Below are 17,117 nucleotides of genomic sequence, written 5' to 3' on the forward strand. Positions count from 1 at the left end.
GTCCACTCTGTTAGTTTCCCTGTGAAGGATCGCCCAGCATAATAACAGACTTATTTCTGCTTTCATTGCGAGGGAGATCTCTTCAAGAGCATTGCTTATGTTAGAAGCTAGCATCCTTCTACTTCATCTGTTGAGATGTAATCCAAGGCATATGAAACAGTTTCTTTCATAATAACTAATATCTATCACCTTAACATTCACAAACTTGGTGCCTGGTTCATTGTGAAATAATCACTAATAAGATTACTTACAATTCAAAAACTGTAATTACATTCAGGTAGTGAAGCAAAATTTTCTATCACATAAAATGAAAATTTGAACTTTTCAGCCTGGAGAGGGACTTGATGTTTGCCCAGTAATCCTGCATTCTCTGGCTTTGTTTCTCCTTTCTCTCCTTTGTCCAAAGGGCGCAAGTCTTTTTACGGGGTGATCTGTCCTGAAACCCCTTTTCTTTTAGTCGCCTTCTGAGAAGTGCTTGGTTTCTAAAGTCAGTTTTAGTTATGTTCAGTTCCTGGATGTCTTTCTTGCTCAGTCTTGTTTGGTCCATCCTTGTGATAAGTCCGTAGAAAGTGAGATGTCTTTCCCTTGAATTATTATCATTATTAATTATTTCCTTTTTTGGGGGGGAGGGGGGGGGGGGAGTCGGAAGTCTGCGTACATGATATAGGCAGTGTGTCTTCCCCTGTCTGAACTCACATACTCAGCCAGTTATAGTGGATTGGGATTACCTGCATTTTAACATGTTATGTAATGCTTTAATTAGCTTGATCACTTGTATATTTTGATATCCTGGGTGACCATTTAATGATGCTTTTTCTTTCATAGGTCGTGGAGTCTCCATTGTGGAAGCCATGAAATTAGCATTGGAGAATGTAACTACAGAAAAGGTAAAAAAGAAAATTCGAGCATTGTTTGCCCACTACTTTGTGTCTACTTAATAAATATTGTTGCTGAACACAGCAAGTGCAAGCAGCAATAAGCTGCATAATGTCCCCATCTACAACCAGGCAATACATGTACTGAAGGGCCAAAGCTTAGGTGTGAGAGGTTCGCCATTGAGCAACATACAGAAGTCACAGTACATTATAGTGTAAGGAAGCAGAAATCACAACCCAGGGAGCAGTGTTCCTCATAGCTAACAAAAGAACCCCTTCAAACCCAGAAAGGTGGTGCTGGAGGCTGAGGTAATAATGCAAGGGATCCAAGGCAAAGCCTGGGGGTTTTCCTGCGGCAACAGCAGATGCTATCGTGATACTAGTGATGGGAAAACCATCTACTGCATTCTGGTTCTCAGTATCTAAATAGAAACAATGCAACTCATCCTGTTCAAACACCAGGTCCATCCCAGTAGGAAGGTGAGATAAGACATAGGCATTGGCATGTTGTGCCATCAGCAGGTAATGGATCTGATAATGATACAGGAGAGGAATAGAGCCCACTGCTGCAAATGATGTACTGTCTTTTCCAGCACAGAAGTTGAAGGGTTAAAAAAGCAACCAGTGGCTTGTGATTCATGATTAAATGGAACTTAAAAACATACAAAAAGACATGAAATTTCTTGAGGGTGAACACTATTGCTGAAGCATCCATTTCAATGTGAGAATACCACTGCTGAGCGGGAGTAAAAGTCTTAGAAATGTTAGCATTCAGACCCATCCACATATTTTTGTGCCAACACCACACCAAGACTGTGCTGAGAGGCATCTGTAGCCAACACAAGATGCTGAACTGGTTGAAAAATGTCCAGCCACAGATCAGATTGAAGCTTAGATTTAAGCAAAGTGAACGCCTGGTCAAGCTAGGAACCAGAAAAAAAGGGCACATTTTTAAGCCAAAGCGTGTGCAGAGGCTAAGAAACAGATGATGCATGTGGTAAAAACTTGTTTTAGTACACTACTTTACCTAGAAACGCATGCAGTTCTTTAACGGAGGTTGACTGCAGCAAAGCTGCAATTATGTCAGCATGGTGACACAACGGCTTGACCCCTGTGCGAGAAACCTCAAAAAATAGATACTCAGTTGATGGCTGAAAAAGTTGAGATTTTTCACTATTGCACTTGAGACCCACAGACTGCAAAGCAGAAAACAGCGATTGGAGATTTCTAAGGTGGTCTTCAATGGAAGAACCCAAAACAATGATATTGTCGAGGTAGCTGGTGCAGCTGAGCACAGACGCTGTCGGCTGAGAAATTGTGGGTGTGCTAGTAATGCCAAAAAGCAAAGTGTTGATATTGGTATAAACTGAAAGATGTATTGCTAAAAAGAAGATGCCTAGTGCCCTCGCCCAACGAGAAATGGAGGTACGCTTCTGACAAATCAGTCTCGCTAAAGCAGTGCCTGCCTGATAATTTTGCGAGCAACTTGTCAGGGTGGGGCAAAGGGTATGTATTTATCACAGACTGTGCATTAATCAAGACAGTGAAGTCACCACAGAAGTGAAGCTTACCTGTCGACTTCTTAGCAGTGACCAGTGGTGTAGCTCATTCCCTGGAAGAAATAGGCCAAATGACATTGAGCAACATCAAACAGTCTAATTCAGCCTTGACAGAGTTGCGCAGTGCGACAGGCACCTGCCATGCCTGGAATAAAAGGAGGGTAGACGGACTCTTCCATAGTAATGTGAGCGTGAAAACTGGTAGCACAACCGAGCCCAGGGGAAAACGGAGATGAAAAATTCAGAACAGAGAGTCTCCGGTTGCTGATACGGAACTTGATCAGATAATCAATTTTCCTCATCAGCAATGGAGAAACTGAAGGTGTTAAACACATCTAATCTGAGCATGTCTGTGGTGTGGGATCCACAACAAAGTAAGGGACAGGAGTGTAGAACTGACCTAGGGTTGAAATGTGCTGTTTATTGTAGCTAACAAATTCCGTGATACCTGTGTGGGGAGGGGAGCCCAAGTCCATATACGTTCATGCATTTACTAAAGTCACTCCTGTTCCTGGACCTAATTGCATTTTTAGCACTTTATTAAACACACACATCTCAATAAACAATTTGTTTGGGGAGACAGTGATTGTGGAGATACAGTTTATATCTGTTAGTACTACTGTGTCGGCCCTGTTTGAAGAGGAGTTACACACAGATGCAGTGTGGCCTTCCTTTCGACACTTGCTGCAAACACCGCAATGCTTAGGGCACACAGCACGCTCCTGTTGGATAAAGCTGTGTGGGCAAGATGGAATGGGGGACGGACGACCGCTTTTGTGACATGGCCTGTTGCTGTTGTGGCCATAAGCAATGTTGCCCATGCGATGCTGTCGAAAGTTGTACTGATGCAATGGTTTCCCCATTGTCTTCAACACCAGGGGTTGACTGAGCCACTTCCGGGTAACAGCCCCCCCCCCCCCCCCCACCCCACACACACACACACACACACACACACACACACACACACACACACACACACACACACACACACACACGGCAATCTGATCGCTTGTGGCCTGTGACACTTCAAAGGACTGTGCTGTATTGAGCACATCCATAAGTGTCAGATTCTCACACTGGAACCCTTTTTCGTGAACTTCCATATCTGGGTCCATCCAGATGAATGGTATTGTGCACCATGTGATCATTGTAGGATCCGTGATGCATACGACAACAGCTCAATCTGTGTAATTCTGCAACTCACACTTTGTATGGTTGGTTTGGGCATTTCTGACAATGGTAAAATTTTACATGAGTAGCAATGACATGTGTTCTGTCTCAGTAATAGGTTGAGAGAAGCTTGCTCATGTCATCAAATGACACACTGGTCATGTCTTGTGAAGGCGCAAGGCACAACACTGATAAATGCACAGCAAATGTCAGGAAAGAAAGAAAGAAAGCTCCACACAGGTTTGCATCATCCCCATGAAAAACATGAAAATGTTAGTTAACCATGTCTCATAGGAATCCAAGTCTTCAGCCAATTCATCATATGCTGGTAAGGGCGACAGTTGCGGTGACAAGAGAGTAACCTGCATAACACTCAGGTCCCACTTGAATGAGAGTGGTGGCTAGAGCTTGCTGCTGTTCTGCAAAATCTTGCTGCTGGGCATTGAGATGTTTGAGTATTTCTTCTATCGAGATGTTTGTCAGGTGACGCAGCACTGACACTAATGTGCAGAGAAAACATGACACTCACTTATTGGAATGTTTGGTATAGCAAGAACAAACACAATCTATGGAACATAGTACTTTATAGAGCAACACGTAAGATACAGGTTGTGTGTAGCACTGAACGGTTATATGGTACACAGTAGGCCAAGAACTCATTTGTGATCGCGTAAATAATACCGTTTCCATTGTGGCTCACCTGAACGTGCCAGGAGGTGACCCAGGTGGCCTCTATGAGCGAGACTGTGAACTGTATGAATGCTCAATCTCTGAAATCAAGTGCATCATGAGTGAAGATGCATCAATGAAAGAGGGTGTAAAAATGGAAGAGAGCTGGAGTCACTGGAAGATTTCAGAGTGACTGTTCGTCTGTAAGACAGAGCTTTGGAAACCAGATTTTAAAATGTATAAATGTTGTGGTTGCGTCAAATAAGAGTTAAGCTGGAGATTTTGAAGATTGTTACTGTTTTCAAAAGAAGACAAACCCACAGCATTCCTCCCATTTACGAAACGTCTGAATACAAATTTGTGCATGTATTATGTAATTATGGTGTTAGGCGAACTTTCTGACCTATGCAGAAAATTTCGGATTTGCTGCATCCAGTGAAAGACAGCTTGAATTTGAGAGTACCTGTTGCAATGCGAATGCTGTGAAAATTATATAGGGCAGACAGCCTGCAGCATAGTCCTATACTGCACTGAAAATACACTCCTGGAAATTGAAATAAGAACACCGTGAATTCATTGTCCCAGGAAGGGGAAACTTTACTGACACATTCCTGGGGTCAGATACATCACATGATCACACTGACAGAACCACAGGCACATAGACACAGGCAACGGAGCATGCACAATGTCGGCACTAGTACAGTGTATATTCACCTTTCGCAGCAATGCAGGCTGCTATTCTCCCATGGAGACGATCGTAGAGATGCTGGATGTAGTCCTGTGGAACGGCTTGCCATGCCATTTCCACCTGGCGCCTCAGTTGGACCAGCGTTCGTGCTAGACGTGCAGACCGCGTGAGACGACGCTTCATCCAGTCCCAAACATGCTCAATGGGGGACAGATCCGGAGATCTTGCTGGCCAGGGTAGTTGACTTACACCTTCTAGAGCACGTTGGGTGGCACGGGATACATGCGGACGTGCATTGTCCTGTTGGAACAGCAAGTTCCCTTGCCGGTCTAGGAATGGTAGAAAGATGGGTTCGATGACGGTTTGGATGTACCGTGCACTATTCAGTGTCCCCTCGACGATCACCAGTGGTGTACGGCCAGTGTAGGAGATCGCTCCCCACACCATGATGCCGGGTGTTGGCCCTGTGTGCCGCGGTCGTATGCAGTCCTGATTGTGGCGCTCACCTGCACGGCGCCAAACACGCATACGACCATCATTGGCACCAAGGCAGATGCGACTCTCATCGCTGAAGACGACACGTCTCCATTCGTCCCTCCATTCACGCCTGTCGCGACACCACTGGAGGCGGGCTGCACGATGTTGGGGCGTGAGCGGAAGACGGCCTAACGGTGTGCGGGACCGTAGCCCAGCTTCATGGAGACGGTTGCGAATGGTCCTCGCCGATACCCCAGGAGCCACAGTGTCCCTAATTTGCTGGGAAGTGGCGGTGCGGTCCCCTACGGCACTGCGTAGGATCCTACGGTCTTGGCGTGCATCCGTGCGTCGCTGCGGTCCGGTCCCAGGTCGACGGGCACGTGCACCTTCCGCCGACCACTGGCGACAACATCGATGTACTGTGGAGACCTCACGCCCCACGTGTTGAGCAATTCGGCGGTACGTCCACCCAGCCTCCTGCATGCCCACTATACGCCCTCGCTCAAAGTCCGTCAACTGCACATACGGTTCACGTCCACGCTGTCGCGGCATGCTACCAGTGTTAAAGACTGCGATGGAGCTCCGTATGCCACGGCAAACTGGCTGACACTGACGGCGGCGGTGCACAAATGCTGCGCAGCTAGCGCCATTCGACGGCCAACACCGTGGTTCCTGGTGTGTCCGCTGTGCCGTGCGTGTGATCATTGCTTGTACAGCCCTCTCGCAGTGTCCGGAGCAAGTATGGTGGGTCTGACACACCGGTGTCAATGTGTTCTTTTTTCCATTTCCAGGAGTGTAGATAGCACATAAAGTATAGAAACCTTGAGAAATCAGTGATAGTGGAAAATATAGCTTTATGTAGGGGCACAAGATCAGTTTGAGGAAATGAAGGTCTTCTCTCATCCATCAACCTTCTGGGATTCTGTTATAAAATAAGCAATAGAATTTTGCAAGTGCAGTAATAATTTTGATAGAGATGAAGGTTATTATAGTAGTTGTGCCTGGAGATGAGCATTTGAGATGAAGCATCTTCAGAAAAATAGAATCAAAAATTTTAATTCATAAAATGATAGGCAGTGCTGGTGTTGATCTATCCCCTTCAATTGTGCCTGGTGGGGGAAGCGAGGTATACTGCTGCATTGTTAGATTGAAGTTACGTCATCTGACCGATGACTAGCTTGAATACCAATAAGCACTCTTTGCTCCTAGATGGTAATCTGATGAAGATGATTGTGATGCGCAGGCACTTTCACAGCTTTGCATTTATTATGTATATATACACACTTGAGAAAGAGTGTAATAATTCCAATTCCAAAGAAGGCAGGAGCTGACAGATGTGATTACTGCCGATCTATTGGTTTAACAAGTCATAGTTGCAAAATATTAACGCAAATTATTTACAGAAGAATGGGAAAACTGATAGAATCTGACCTCAAGGATGAACAGTTGGGATTCTAAAGAAATGTAGGAACACATAAGGCAATACTGGTACTACAACTTATCCTAGAAGAAAGGTTGAAGAAAAGCAAATCTATAGTTATAAAATTTGTAGATTAAGAGCAAGCTTTTGACAGTGTTGACTGGACTACACTCTTAGAAAATTTGAAGTTAACAGGGATAAAATCGGAGTAATGTAAGTTTATTTACAGTTTGGCAATTTAACAGACGTGAGAGGAAAGTAGTGTTGGAGGAAGGAGTGAGATAGCATTGTAGTGCATCCCCACTGATATTTAGTCTGTACATTGAGCAAACTGATAAGGAAAGCAGGAGGATTTTTGAGAGTGGATTAAAATTCAGAGAGAAAACTTTTAAGTTTCGATGATGACGTAGTTTTGTTAGAGACAATAGAGGTGTTGGAAGAGTAGTTGAATAGAATGGATGTTGTCTTGAAAAGATACTATAAGATACATATTAACAAAAAGTACAATAAAGGTAATGTAATGTTGTTGAATTAAATCAAATGATGCAGAGGGAATTACAATAGGAAATGAGACATTAAAAGTAGTAGGTGACTTCAGCTATTTGGGAAGCTAAATAACTGATGATACCCAAAGTGGAGAGAATGTAAATTGCAGACTGACAATAACAAGAAAACATGGAATATAAATTTGAGTGTTAGGCAGTCTTATCTGGAGGTATTTGTCTGGAGTGTAGCCGTGTACGGAAATGTTACATGAAGGGTAAGCAGTTCAAGCAAGAAGAGAATAGCTTTTGAACAAGGTGCTGTGCAGATTAAGTTGGGTGATTGAGTAACAAATGAGGAGATACTGAATTGAATTGGGGGGGAAAAGAAAATTTATGGCACAACTTGACTGAACTAGTTGATACGACGCATCCTGAGTCATCAGGTAATTGCCAGTTTGATGAAAGGAAGTGTGTGGGGGAGGGGGGAGTCCAGTGCTTGAATACAGTGAGTGAGTTCAAATTGATAGGTTGATAGTTATGCAGAGATGAAGAGGCTTGCACAGGATAAATTATCACGGAGAGCTGTATTGAACCATTCTTCAAACTGAACACAATATTGAGAGAAAATAGATTATAATTAGGCAAAAGAATAAAATTACTTAAACTGGGTATTACACACTTGACAATTCAGAAGTCGTGAACAAAATTATAGATTGTGGCATTGAGGATGATTTCCTATTGTGTCTGGGAGTCATAGATTTTGAGAAAGCGTTTGCCTCAGTTTTAATTAGATATGTACCTAGACTGGTGAAACAAATGAGGCATATGTGTTATTGGAATGTATCACCTCTGGTCAAGGGGTAGTGTCTTTGATTAGTAATCAAAATGTTCTGGGTCCCAGATTTGAAGCCCACCACTGTTTAAATTTTGAATAAAAATCATCAGCAGTGGTGACTGAAGACTTCTGGCATAAGAAGTCATCCTCATTCTTCCAATGGCTTTGTCAAAGAGAGTGGAGGAATAGGCAGAGGTTCAGGGCACATGGTGTGGGAAACTGCCCTTAAAGGCGGAAGAATCAGATCAACAGCATGAGATTGTAGTATTCAGTAGAAACCACTGCATTAAAGACACAGAATATGGATGCATAGGACATGTGACCTGTAATTGGAAAAAGTGCCATGATTTCGCCATTGGCAGACGATTCTGGACTAGTCCCCAATTTGTATCGCTGGGAGGGGATGGTGACCATGAGAAAAAGATTGAATAACCAATGAAAGGATAACATTCTATGAGTCGGATCATGGAATGTAAGGAGTCTTAAACGTGATAGGGAACCTAGATAATCTGAAAAGGAAAATGGTAAGGCTCAAATGGTGGGCATCAGTGAAGTGAAATGTAAATAAGACAAGGATTTATGGTCAGATGAGCATAGGGTAATATCATCAGCAGCAGAAAATAGTATAAAAGGAGTAGGATTTGTTATGAACAGGAATGTATTTCGGAGAGTAATCTACTGCAAATAGTTCTGTGATAGGGTTGTTCTTATCAGAATCGACAAAAAACCAACGCCGACACCATAAGGTCATGTATATGTGCTGAAGTCACAAACTGAAGATCTGCAAGATAAAGTATATGGGGATATTGAATGGGTAATGCAGTGTGGCAAGGGAGATGAAAATTTAATAGTTGTGGGGGACTGGAATGCAGTTGTAGGGGAAGGAGTAAAAAATAGGTTACGGGTGAGTATGGCTTGGTAGTAGGAATGAGAGAGGAGAAAGACTAATGAAGCTCTGCAATAGATTTCAGCTGGTAACAGCAAATACTCTGTTCAAGAATCACAAGAGGAAGAGGTGTATTTGGAGGAGGTCAGGAGATACGGGAAGATTTCAGTTAAATTACATCACGGTCTGGCAGAGTTTTTGAAATCAGCAGACATAGACTGACATAAAAATTTAGTAGTAATGAAGATTGGGCTGGTAGTCAGGAAGAATAATTGTGGGAAGAAATGGGATATGAAAGCATAACAAATGAAGTGATTGGCTTGAAGTTTTCTAAGACTGTCAGTGTTGTGACAATGACCAGCTAAATTGACAGTTCAGTTGAAAAGGAATGGACATCTTTGGAAATGGCAGTCATAGAAGTTGGAATGAAAAACATATGGACTAGAAGGTAACTGTGATGAAACCATGGATGACAGAAGAAATACTTCAGTTGTCCAATGAAAGAAGGAAGTACAAAAATGTTCAGGAGTAGGCAAATACAAGTCACTTAGGATTGAAATAAATAGGAAGTGCAGGGAAGCTAATGTGGAATGGTTGTATGAAAAATGAGAAGAAATTGAAAAAGAAATGATTGTCAGAAGGACTGACTTGGCATACAGAAAAGTGAAAACAGTCTTCTGTGAAATTAAAAGCAAGAGCGATAACATCAAGAATGCAACGGGAATTCCAGTGTTAAATGCAGAGGTGAGAGCGAATAGGTGGAAGGAGTACATTGATGGCTTCTATGAGGGGTGAACTGGTCAGATGATGTGATGGGGGGGGGGGGGGGGGGGGGGACTGGAACTGATAGGAAAGAGATAGGGGATCCAGTATTAGAATCAGAATTTAAAAGAGCTTTGGAAGACTCAAGGTCAAATAAGGCAGAAGGTATGGGTAACATTCATCAGAATTTTTAAAATATTTTGGGGACTGGCAACAAAACAACTATTCTCATTGGTGTGTAGAATGTCTGAGTCTGGCGATAGACCATCAGACTGTTGGGGAAAAAAATCATCCACACAATTCCGAAGATAACAAGAACTGACAAGTGCGAGAATTATCCCACAAGCAGCTTAACAGCTCATGCATCCAAGTTGCTGACAAATGTAATATACAGAAGAATCGAAATGAAAATTGAGGGTTCGTTGGATGATGATCAGTTCGGTTTTAGGAAAAGTAAAGGCACAAGAGAGGCGGTTCTGATATTGTGGTTCATAATGGAAGCAAGACTGAAGAAAAATTCAAGACATGTTTATGGGATTTGTCGATCTGGAAAAAGCGTTCAACAATCTCAAATGGTGCTAGATGTTCGAATTCTGAGGAAAATGGGGGTGAGCTATAGCAAAAGACAGTTGGTATACGTCTACATCTTCTTCTACACCATGCAAACCACTGTGAGGTGCATGACAGACGGCACATCCAATTGGACCAGTTATCAGGATTTCTCCCTGTTCCATTCACATATGGAGCATGGGAAGAATGATTCTTTGAAAGCTTATATGCTTGCAGTAATTATTCTAATCTTATCCTCATGATCCCTATGTGAGCAGTACATAGGGGGTTGTTGTATATTCCTCGAGTGGTCATTTAAAACCGGTTCTTGAAAATTTATTAATGAACTTTCTCAGGATAAGTTTATGTTTATCTTCAAGAGTCTTCTAATTCAGTTCCTTCAGTATCTCTGTGATGCACTTCCATGGATTAAACAAACCTGTGACCAGCCATACTGTCCTTCTCTGTATACATTCAGTATCCCCTGTTAGCCCTATCTGGTATGGGTCCCACACACTTAAGCAATATTCTAGAACTGAGAGCACGAGTGATGTGTAAGCAATCTTCTATATAGACTGATTGCACTTCCCCAGTATTCTACGAATAAACCAAAGTCTACCACCTGCTATACCCACGACTGAACCAATGTGATAATACCATTTCACATCCCTACAAAGTATTATATACAGATATTTGTATAAGTTGGCTGATTTCAACAGTGACTCGTTGATATTATAGTCATAGAATACTGTGTTTCTCTGTTCTGTGAAGTGCAAAATTTTAAATTTCTGAACATTTAGAGAAAGTTGCCAATCTCTGCACCATTTTGAAATCTTATCAAGCTCTGACTGAATATATATGCAGCTTATTTCATATAGTACTATATTATAGATAACTGCATCATCTGCAAAGAGCCTGATTTTACTATGAATATTGTCTGCTAGGTAATTAATACACAACATGAACAGCAAAGGTCCCAACACACTTCCCTGGGGCAAAACTGAAGCTATATCTAATGATGAATCTCCATCCAAGATATGATGCTGTGTCCTACAGGTTTTAACCAGCTTTCTGGTACCTAGTGTTATGAGCTTCACTGCTTTTCATGAGCCCTTCAAACTCTGGCACTTTGTTGTGAATGGTTTGGCAGTTCCCATTAGCATTTTAATACTCTCACCTGTGGGAGGCATTTCTTTCAATCTTATACTGATAATTCTGTGTTTCATACAGCTATTGTTACCTGGATTGGATGGAGAGTCACCTAATGTAAATAATCCTTGTGTGCACCTCACACACACACAGTCGGCTACCTGAGTAGCAGCCTCTAATGTGTAATGCACACCTCACCTATTTAGGGGGCCTTACAGTTCTCAACCCTATGGCGCAAGTCCAGGAAGTCACAACCTGGCTTGTCACAGAACCTTTGAAGTCTCTTGTTCAGTCTCCTTCCACTTGACTCAGAACCAAAGGGCCACAATCAGTTCTGGAACAATGAGCTTCATTGAACTCCATGTGCAAGGCTGGTCTTCTCAATCTTCTCTTCCAGTCACTGGAATGAGCAAGAATGACCTCGAGTCCAAATGATGGGCATAATTTGTTCCAGTGAGTGCCACAATCTGCAGTTGGTTGCAGCCTTTCCCTTCAATGGCTACCAGCATAGGCTCTTCAACATGTTGAATAAAGCTGCCAGGCCTACACATTGAGTGCATCTGGTATCTTTTCTGCTCCCTTGCTGCCATTTCCTTAAGGGATACCATCATTCACCGTATGTTTGAACTGTTGACGATTAATAGCCTCCTACCCTTTTGCGTTGGCCTCCTCCTAACACTGGACAAAACTGGTTTCCCTAAAACAGGTGAAGTGAGTCTCACTGGCTCAGTTCCAGTTTCAGTGAAAGACAGCACCTCAAACTTGTTGGTTAGGGGGATCGGTACAACACTCTGAGTAACCCCTGGTCCCCATCCACCCTGTACAGGACACATAGATGAACCTTTGACTCTCATTCAGGTGGACAGTTATTTTTATTTTATTTACTCGTCAAGTTCCGTAGGACCAAATTGAGGAACAAATCTCCAAGGTCATGGAACGTGTCAGTACATGAAATTACAGCATAAATGTAATAACAGATAAAAATGATAGATCTTGTACACTCCGCAGAGGAGACAGATTCAGCAGGAGAGGATTGTACTTGAGATACCTCTAGAACATGTATTACAGGTACACGACACTCAGGAGCTCTTGCAACATACTGATTTATAGCAGCTGTCAATCGTTTGTCAGTAGTCAGGGTGAATTCCAGCTGTTTATGCATGCCAACCAACTCATCCCGTGTTTTGAGAACAGCATTCACAATGGTGGGGCTGCATTTTGGCTGGTGCAATGTGTTACAAGGCAATGAAGAAATAACTTTGAATTAAGCCTACAGATTATCTTTTAATCTGTTGAGCTAAAAAAGCTGCAAATTCTCTTTAAAAAGTGACGCAGATACACAGAATGAGATTTCTATTAAGGCAACACAGAAACCCGTGGTAAAAAATAATATTTTCCTAAAACATTTTTATGTTGATTATAGTTGTTAACAAGCTCAAAAACAGAGTTAATTTATGTTAAATGCTGATAATATATAGGGCTACTCCTTTTTAATGGAAAACTGGATGTAACACGGTATGTTAGGTGGAAAATCAGCTGCAGTAACTAAATTACGAACACTGATTTGCTACAGACTGTTCGTAGATTATGCAAAGGACAATGGTAGCTTTTGAAAATTCTCAAAAATGCACGTTTATTTGCGTTGGTATAAAATGAAATTCAGGTGTGATGTATTGTGGAGCAGAATTGTGAACAACAAATGCTGATTTGCTACAAAATAAATTATGTACGTAAAACACTTGTACAGGTAACTTGCAAAAAAATAGTTTTGTAAACATCCGAAAATTCTCAAACTAACCTATTTCTCACATAATTGTACAATGAAATTACTGAATGGTTGTTGTGAACAAGGATAGGCCTACTGTTCTAAAAATTTTGAAAGAGCACAATTTAGTTTAAGCCTGCAATTGACGATAGCAGTACTAGTTTATCACAGCACTCGCAAATGTTCATAATAACACAATACAAACTGGTATTGATGCCGTCAGAGAAAGATTACGCAGAAGCAATGTGAACAGAAATATATGTGAATCTAGAACTTTCTGTTGGCACATGATCTTGTACGCAGGGTCTCACACAAGGGAAAATTCGTAAGTTGGCTTTTTATATACAATATGTACAAGAACCAAGAGGGAACAATAAGATTGGAAGACCAAGAAAGAAGTGCATGGATTAAACAGGGTGTAAGACAGGGGTGTAGTCTTTTGTCCCTACAGAAAAAAAAGGAAAGTTCGAGAGTGGGATTAAAATTCAAGGGGAAAGGATATTAATGGTAAGATTTGTGATGACATTGCTATCCTCATTGGAAATTAAGAAGAATTAGGGGATCTGTTGAATGGAATGAGCAGTCTCATGATTACGGAATATGGATTGAGAATAAATCTAAGAAAGACAAAAGCAATGAGAAGTAGCAGAAATGAGAGCAGTGAGGAACTCACCATCAAATTGGTGATAATGAAGTAAATGAAGTTAAGAAATTCTACTATGTGAAGGCAAAAAAAAAAAAATAAATAAATAAATAACCCATGATGGACAAAGCAAAGATGATATAAAAAGCAGACTGGCACAGGCAAAAAGAGCTTTCCTGGCCAAGAGAAGTCAGTTAGTATCAAAAATAGATTTTAATTTGAGGAAGAAATTTCAGAGAATGCATGTATGGAACACAGCATTGTATTGTAGTGAAACATAGAATGTGTGAAAACTAGACCAGAAAAGAATCAGAGCATTTGAGGTGTAGTTCTACAGAAGAGAGGTGAACTTGCAGAATTAAAATTCAGATGTCAAAATTGATAAAATTAACTTTTTCTCGGTTTGTCATTATTAATGAAAGTTTTATTTCTGAAGATATGAAAGGAATCACCAGTTCCATGCCTTACCCAGTAGAATGTCGCTATCACAATTAATAGGACCTGCCAAACATACTTCCATCAATTTCTTAATAATGGAATTCCAGAAGGCCAATATTTACATGGCAGAATAATCTGTGCAATGTTCAAACCACTCACATAAAGATGGCTGGACGGTTGTCAGCAGGGAATACTCTTTACCCTGAGAAAATTTCAAGAATCGCAACTGTCCATTACTTATAAAAAGTCACACTCTGATACTGTTGTGCAGCATGTTAGTAAAGTTGAAGCAATATCACAGTCTCGTACAGATGTTGATGAACCAGTGGGAGATATAGACAAATTGCCAAAGTTTTAGGCAGACTTCCGGCGAAATACATTATGTTTGTTATGGCTTGGAACTCCTGTGATGAAACCAGACTGACTTTTGATAATTTAACAGGAAAGTTATTGAAAGAAGAGCAATGTTTGTCACAGACTGAAGAAACAGCAACTGCATTCACTGCTATTAAGTTTAACTTCACAGGGGATAAAAATCAGTGTTCACAAGGCAATTTAAGCAAATATTCTGTGAACAGAAAAATATTGAGTGCTGTTATTGTCACAAGGAAGGCCATTGCAAGCCTGAGTGCGACAGAAGACTATTTAAATTGTCAAGAGAAAGACAAGACCTAAACGTATAGCTGTGAGTGCAGAAATTAGAAACATTTTGATTACTAATTGTGGTAGCATTTGGTTTTCAGGTTGTGCTTTATGAAAATGTATGACTTCACACCAGGGATGGTTTTTAGTGCTTAAACCATTGGGGAAGTTCGAAGTTCCTTCCTAGAAAGTAGGTAATATAGATGTCTATGTTGATAATATTGCATCAGTCATGTTAAATGCACTAGTCAGTGGCGTATGGCAACCTCTTACACTGGAGGATACATTATGTGGAACTGGTTTAAAAAAGGAAATTTTTTTCAGTGGGAGCAGCAGGCTCTAAAGATTTTTTAAATCACTTTTCATAACAGTAATATTGATGCATGAGTACTTAGTAAGAGGCCTGTGACTGTTTTGTATGGGAAATATAGAATAAGCAAATTGTTCATCATCTAGCGTAGCTCTCTTATGGCACAAGAGGCTGGGAATTGCAAACTTTGAGAATTACAAATTTAAAATCAAATACAAGGGGCAGTCAAATGAAAACAAGACAGTTGGAAAAAAATAAGTAAACTGTTTATTATTTCAAATGTAATCATGCTAACTGTTAATACTTTTATCACACTGTGAGACAAGATTATGAATATCTTCATGGAAAAATGTTTGTGGTCACCTACGGAACGATGAGTGTACCCAGGCGTGCACATTTTTGTTCGAAGCCAATGGGGAGGGTGGGGGATAATTCCCATCCATGTGTTGCCAAGAGTGTGCTGACTACACTGCAGAAATTTCACTGCAAAGCCCTTACACATCCTCCATACATCACTATCACTCCTCATGCCTTTTCCATGTTTTTGGAGCTGTGACGAAAGGTATTCATGGCCCCTGATGTGCTTCAGAGGAAGAGATGCATGCCTGGGTGCAATCATCATTCTGTAGGCAATCACAAACTTTTTTCCATGAAAACATTGACCATCTTGTCTACCAATGAGCTGTGAAATAATAAACAATTTACTTACTTTTTTCCAATTGTCTCATTTTAGTTTGACTATTCCCTATACTTTAAGAAAATTATTTCGTAAATCATTTCAGTATGGTGAACTGCATAGTAAGAGGTTGAAATTACAATTGCGAACTACAGGTGAATTTGTTCGTGATTATGTATGTGGAAAGATGCCACACACATCATTAGGTGGAGCCAACTATTTCGTTGTTTTTAATGATGATTGCATTTCGTATGGATTTGTATATTATGACAGGAACAAAACTGACATTGCTTCTGTGTTCCAATAGTTTCCACGTTTGGCTGAAAGGCAGTTGGGGAATAGGCTTAAATTTACATGGGGTTTCAAAAAGAATATATATATTTTGAATGCATATATCTATTAAACTGTAAGATATAAAACTGTGAAACTTGGGTCGCATATTTACGAATCTCTCTCAAGTTTGTATTACAGATGTTTAGTGTGTCCTCCACCAATGACAAGAACAATGGTATATTGATACTCGGATTCCTCCTGTCATTGGGTAAGCATGTACATTGTCACTGATGTTACGGCAGTATGGATCCAGTTCTTCAACACTTCTAGAATCTGTGGTAGTGTCGGTGCGTAAATGTCGTTAATGAAACACGACAGTAAGAAGTCACAGGACATTAAATCTGGTGACCTAATAGGACAGCTAAGAATTGCTAAGTCACTGGCTGTTTGGCAACCAATCCAACAGCGTGGTAGAGTTTCATTCAGATATTCACGCACTTGGCATCTCCATGGAGGGGTGCCTTTCCCTGTCTTGTTGAAAATGAAGTCATCTGTGTTCAGCCTCAGAAACAGCATTTTTTAACTTATCAAGATATTAGTGACTCATTAATCATGTTTCCACCACAGAAGAATGAGCTGTGAACAGATGAGTGGGTATTGTACAAAACTTATTGATTTTAGGTGAATCTTGTACAAGTTCAGTGTGTGCATTTGGGTTCTATACGCCTCAGATATGAACATTGTGTTTGTTTACATTCCCGCTAAGGTGAAAAGTTGCTTTATCAATGAACACAGTGTGTTATGTGAAAGTGTTATCATTGTCAACAGCATTTTGAAGCTCGTCAG

At 41.0% G+C, this 17,117-nt stretch overlaps 1 protein-coding gene across 1 annotated transcript in view; it reads left to right on the forward strand.

Annotated features, from left to right (window-relative positions):
• LOC124794802 (transmembrane protein 245) overlaps positions 1-17,117 on the forward strand; it is a 248,886-nt gene that overhangs the window by 16,161 nt on the left and 215,608 nt on the right. The window contains exon 3 of the mRNA XM_047258459.1: positions 826-887. Coding sequence (XP_047114415.1) covers positions 826-887 — 62 coding nt within the window. The remainder of the gene's footprint in view (positions 1-825; positions 888-17,117) is intronic.

Source organism: Schistocerca piceifrons, chromosome 4 (assembly GCF_021461385.2).
Source record: "Schistocerca piceifrons isolate TAMUIC-IGC-003096 chromosome 4, iqSchPice1.1, whole genome shotgun sequence".
NCBI lineage: Eukaryota > Metazoa > Arthropoda > Insecta > Orthoptera > Acrididae > Schistocerca > Schistocerca piceifrons.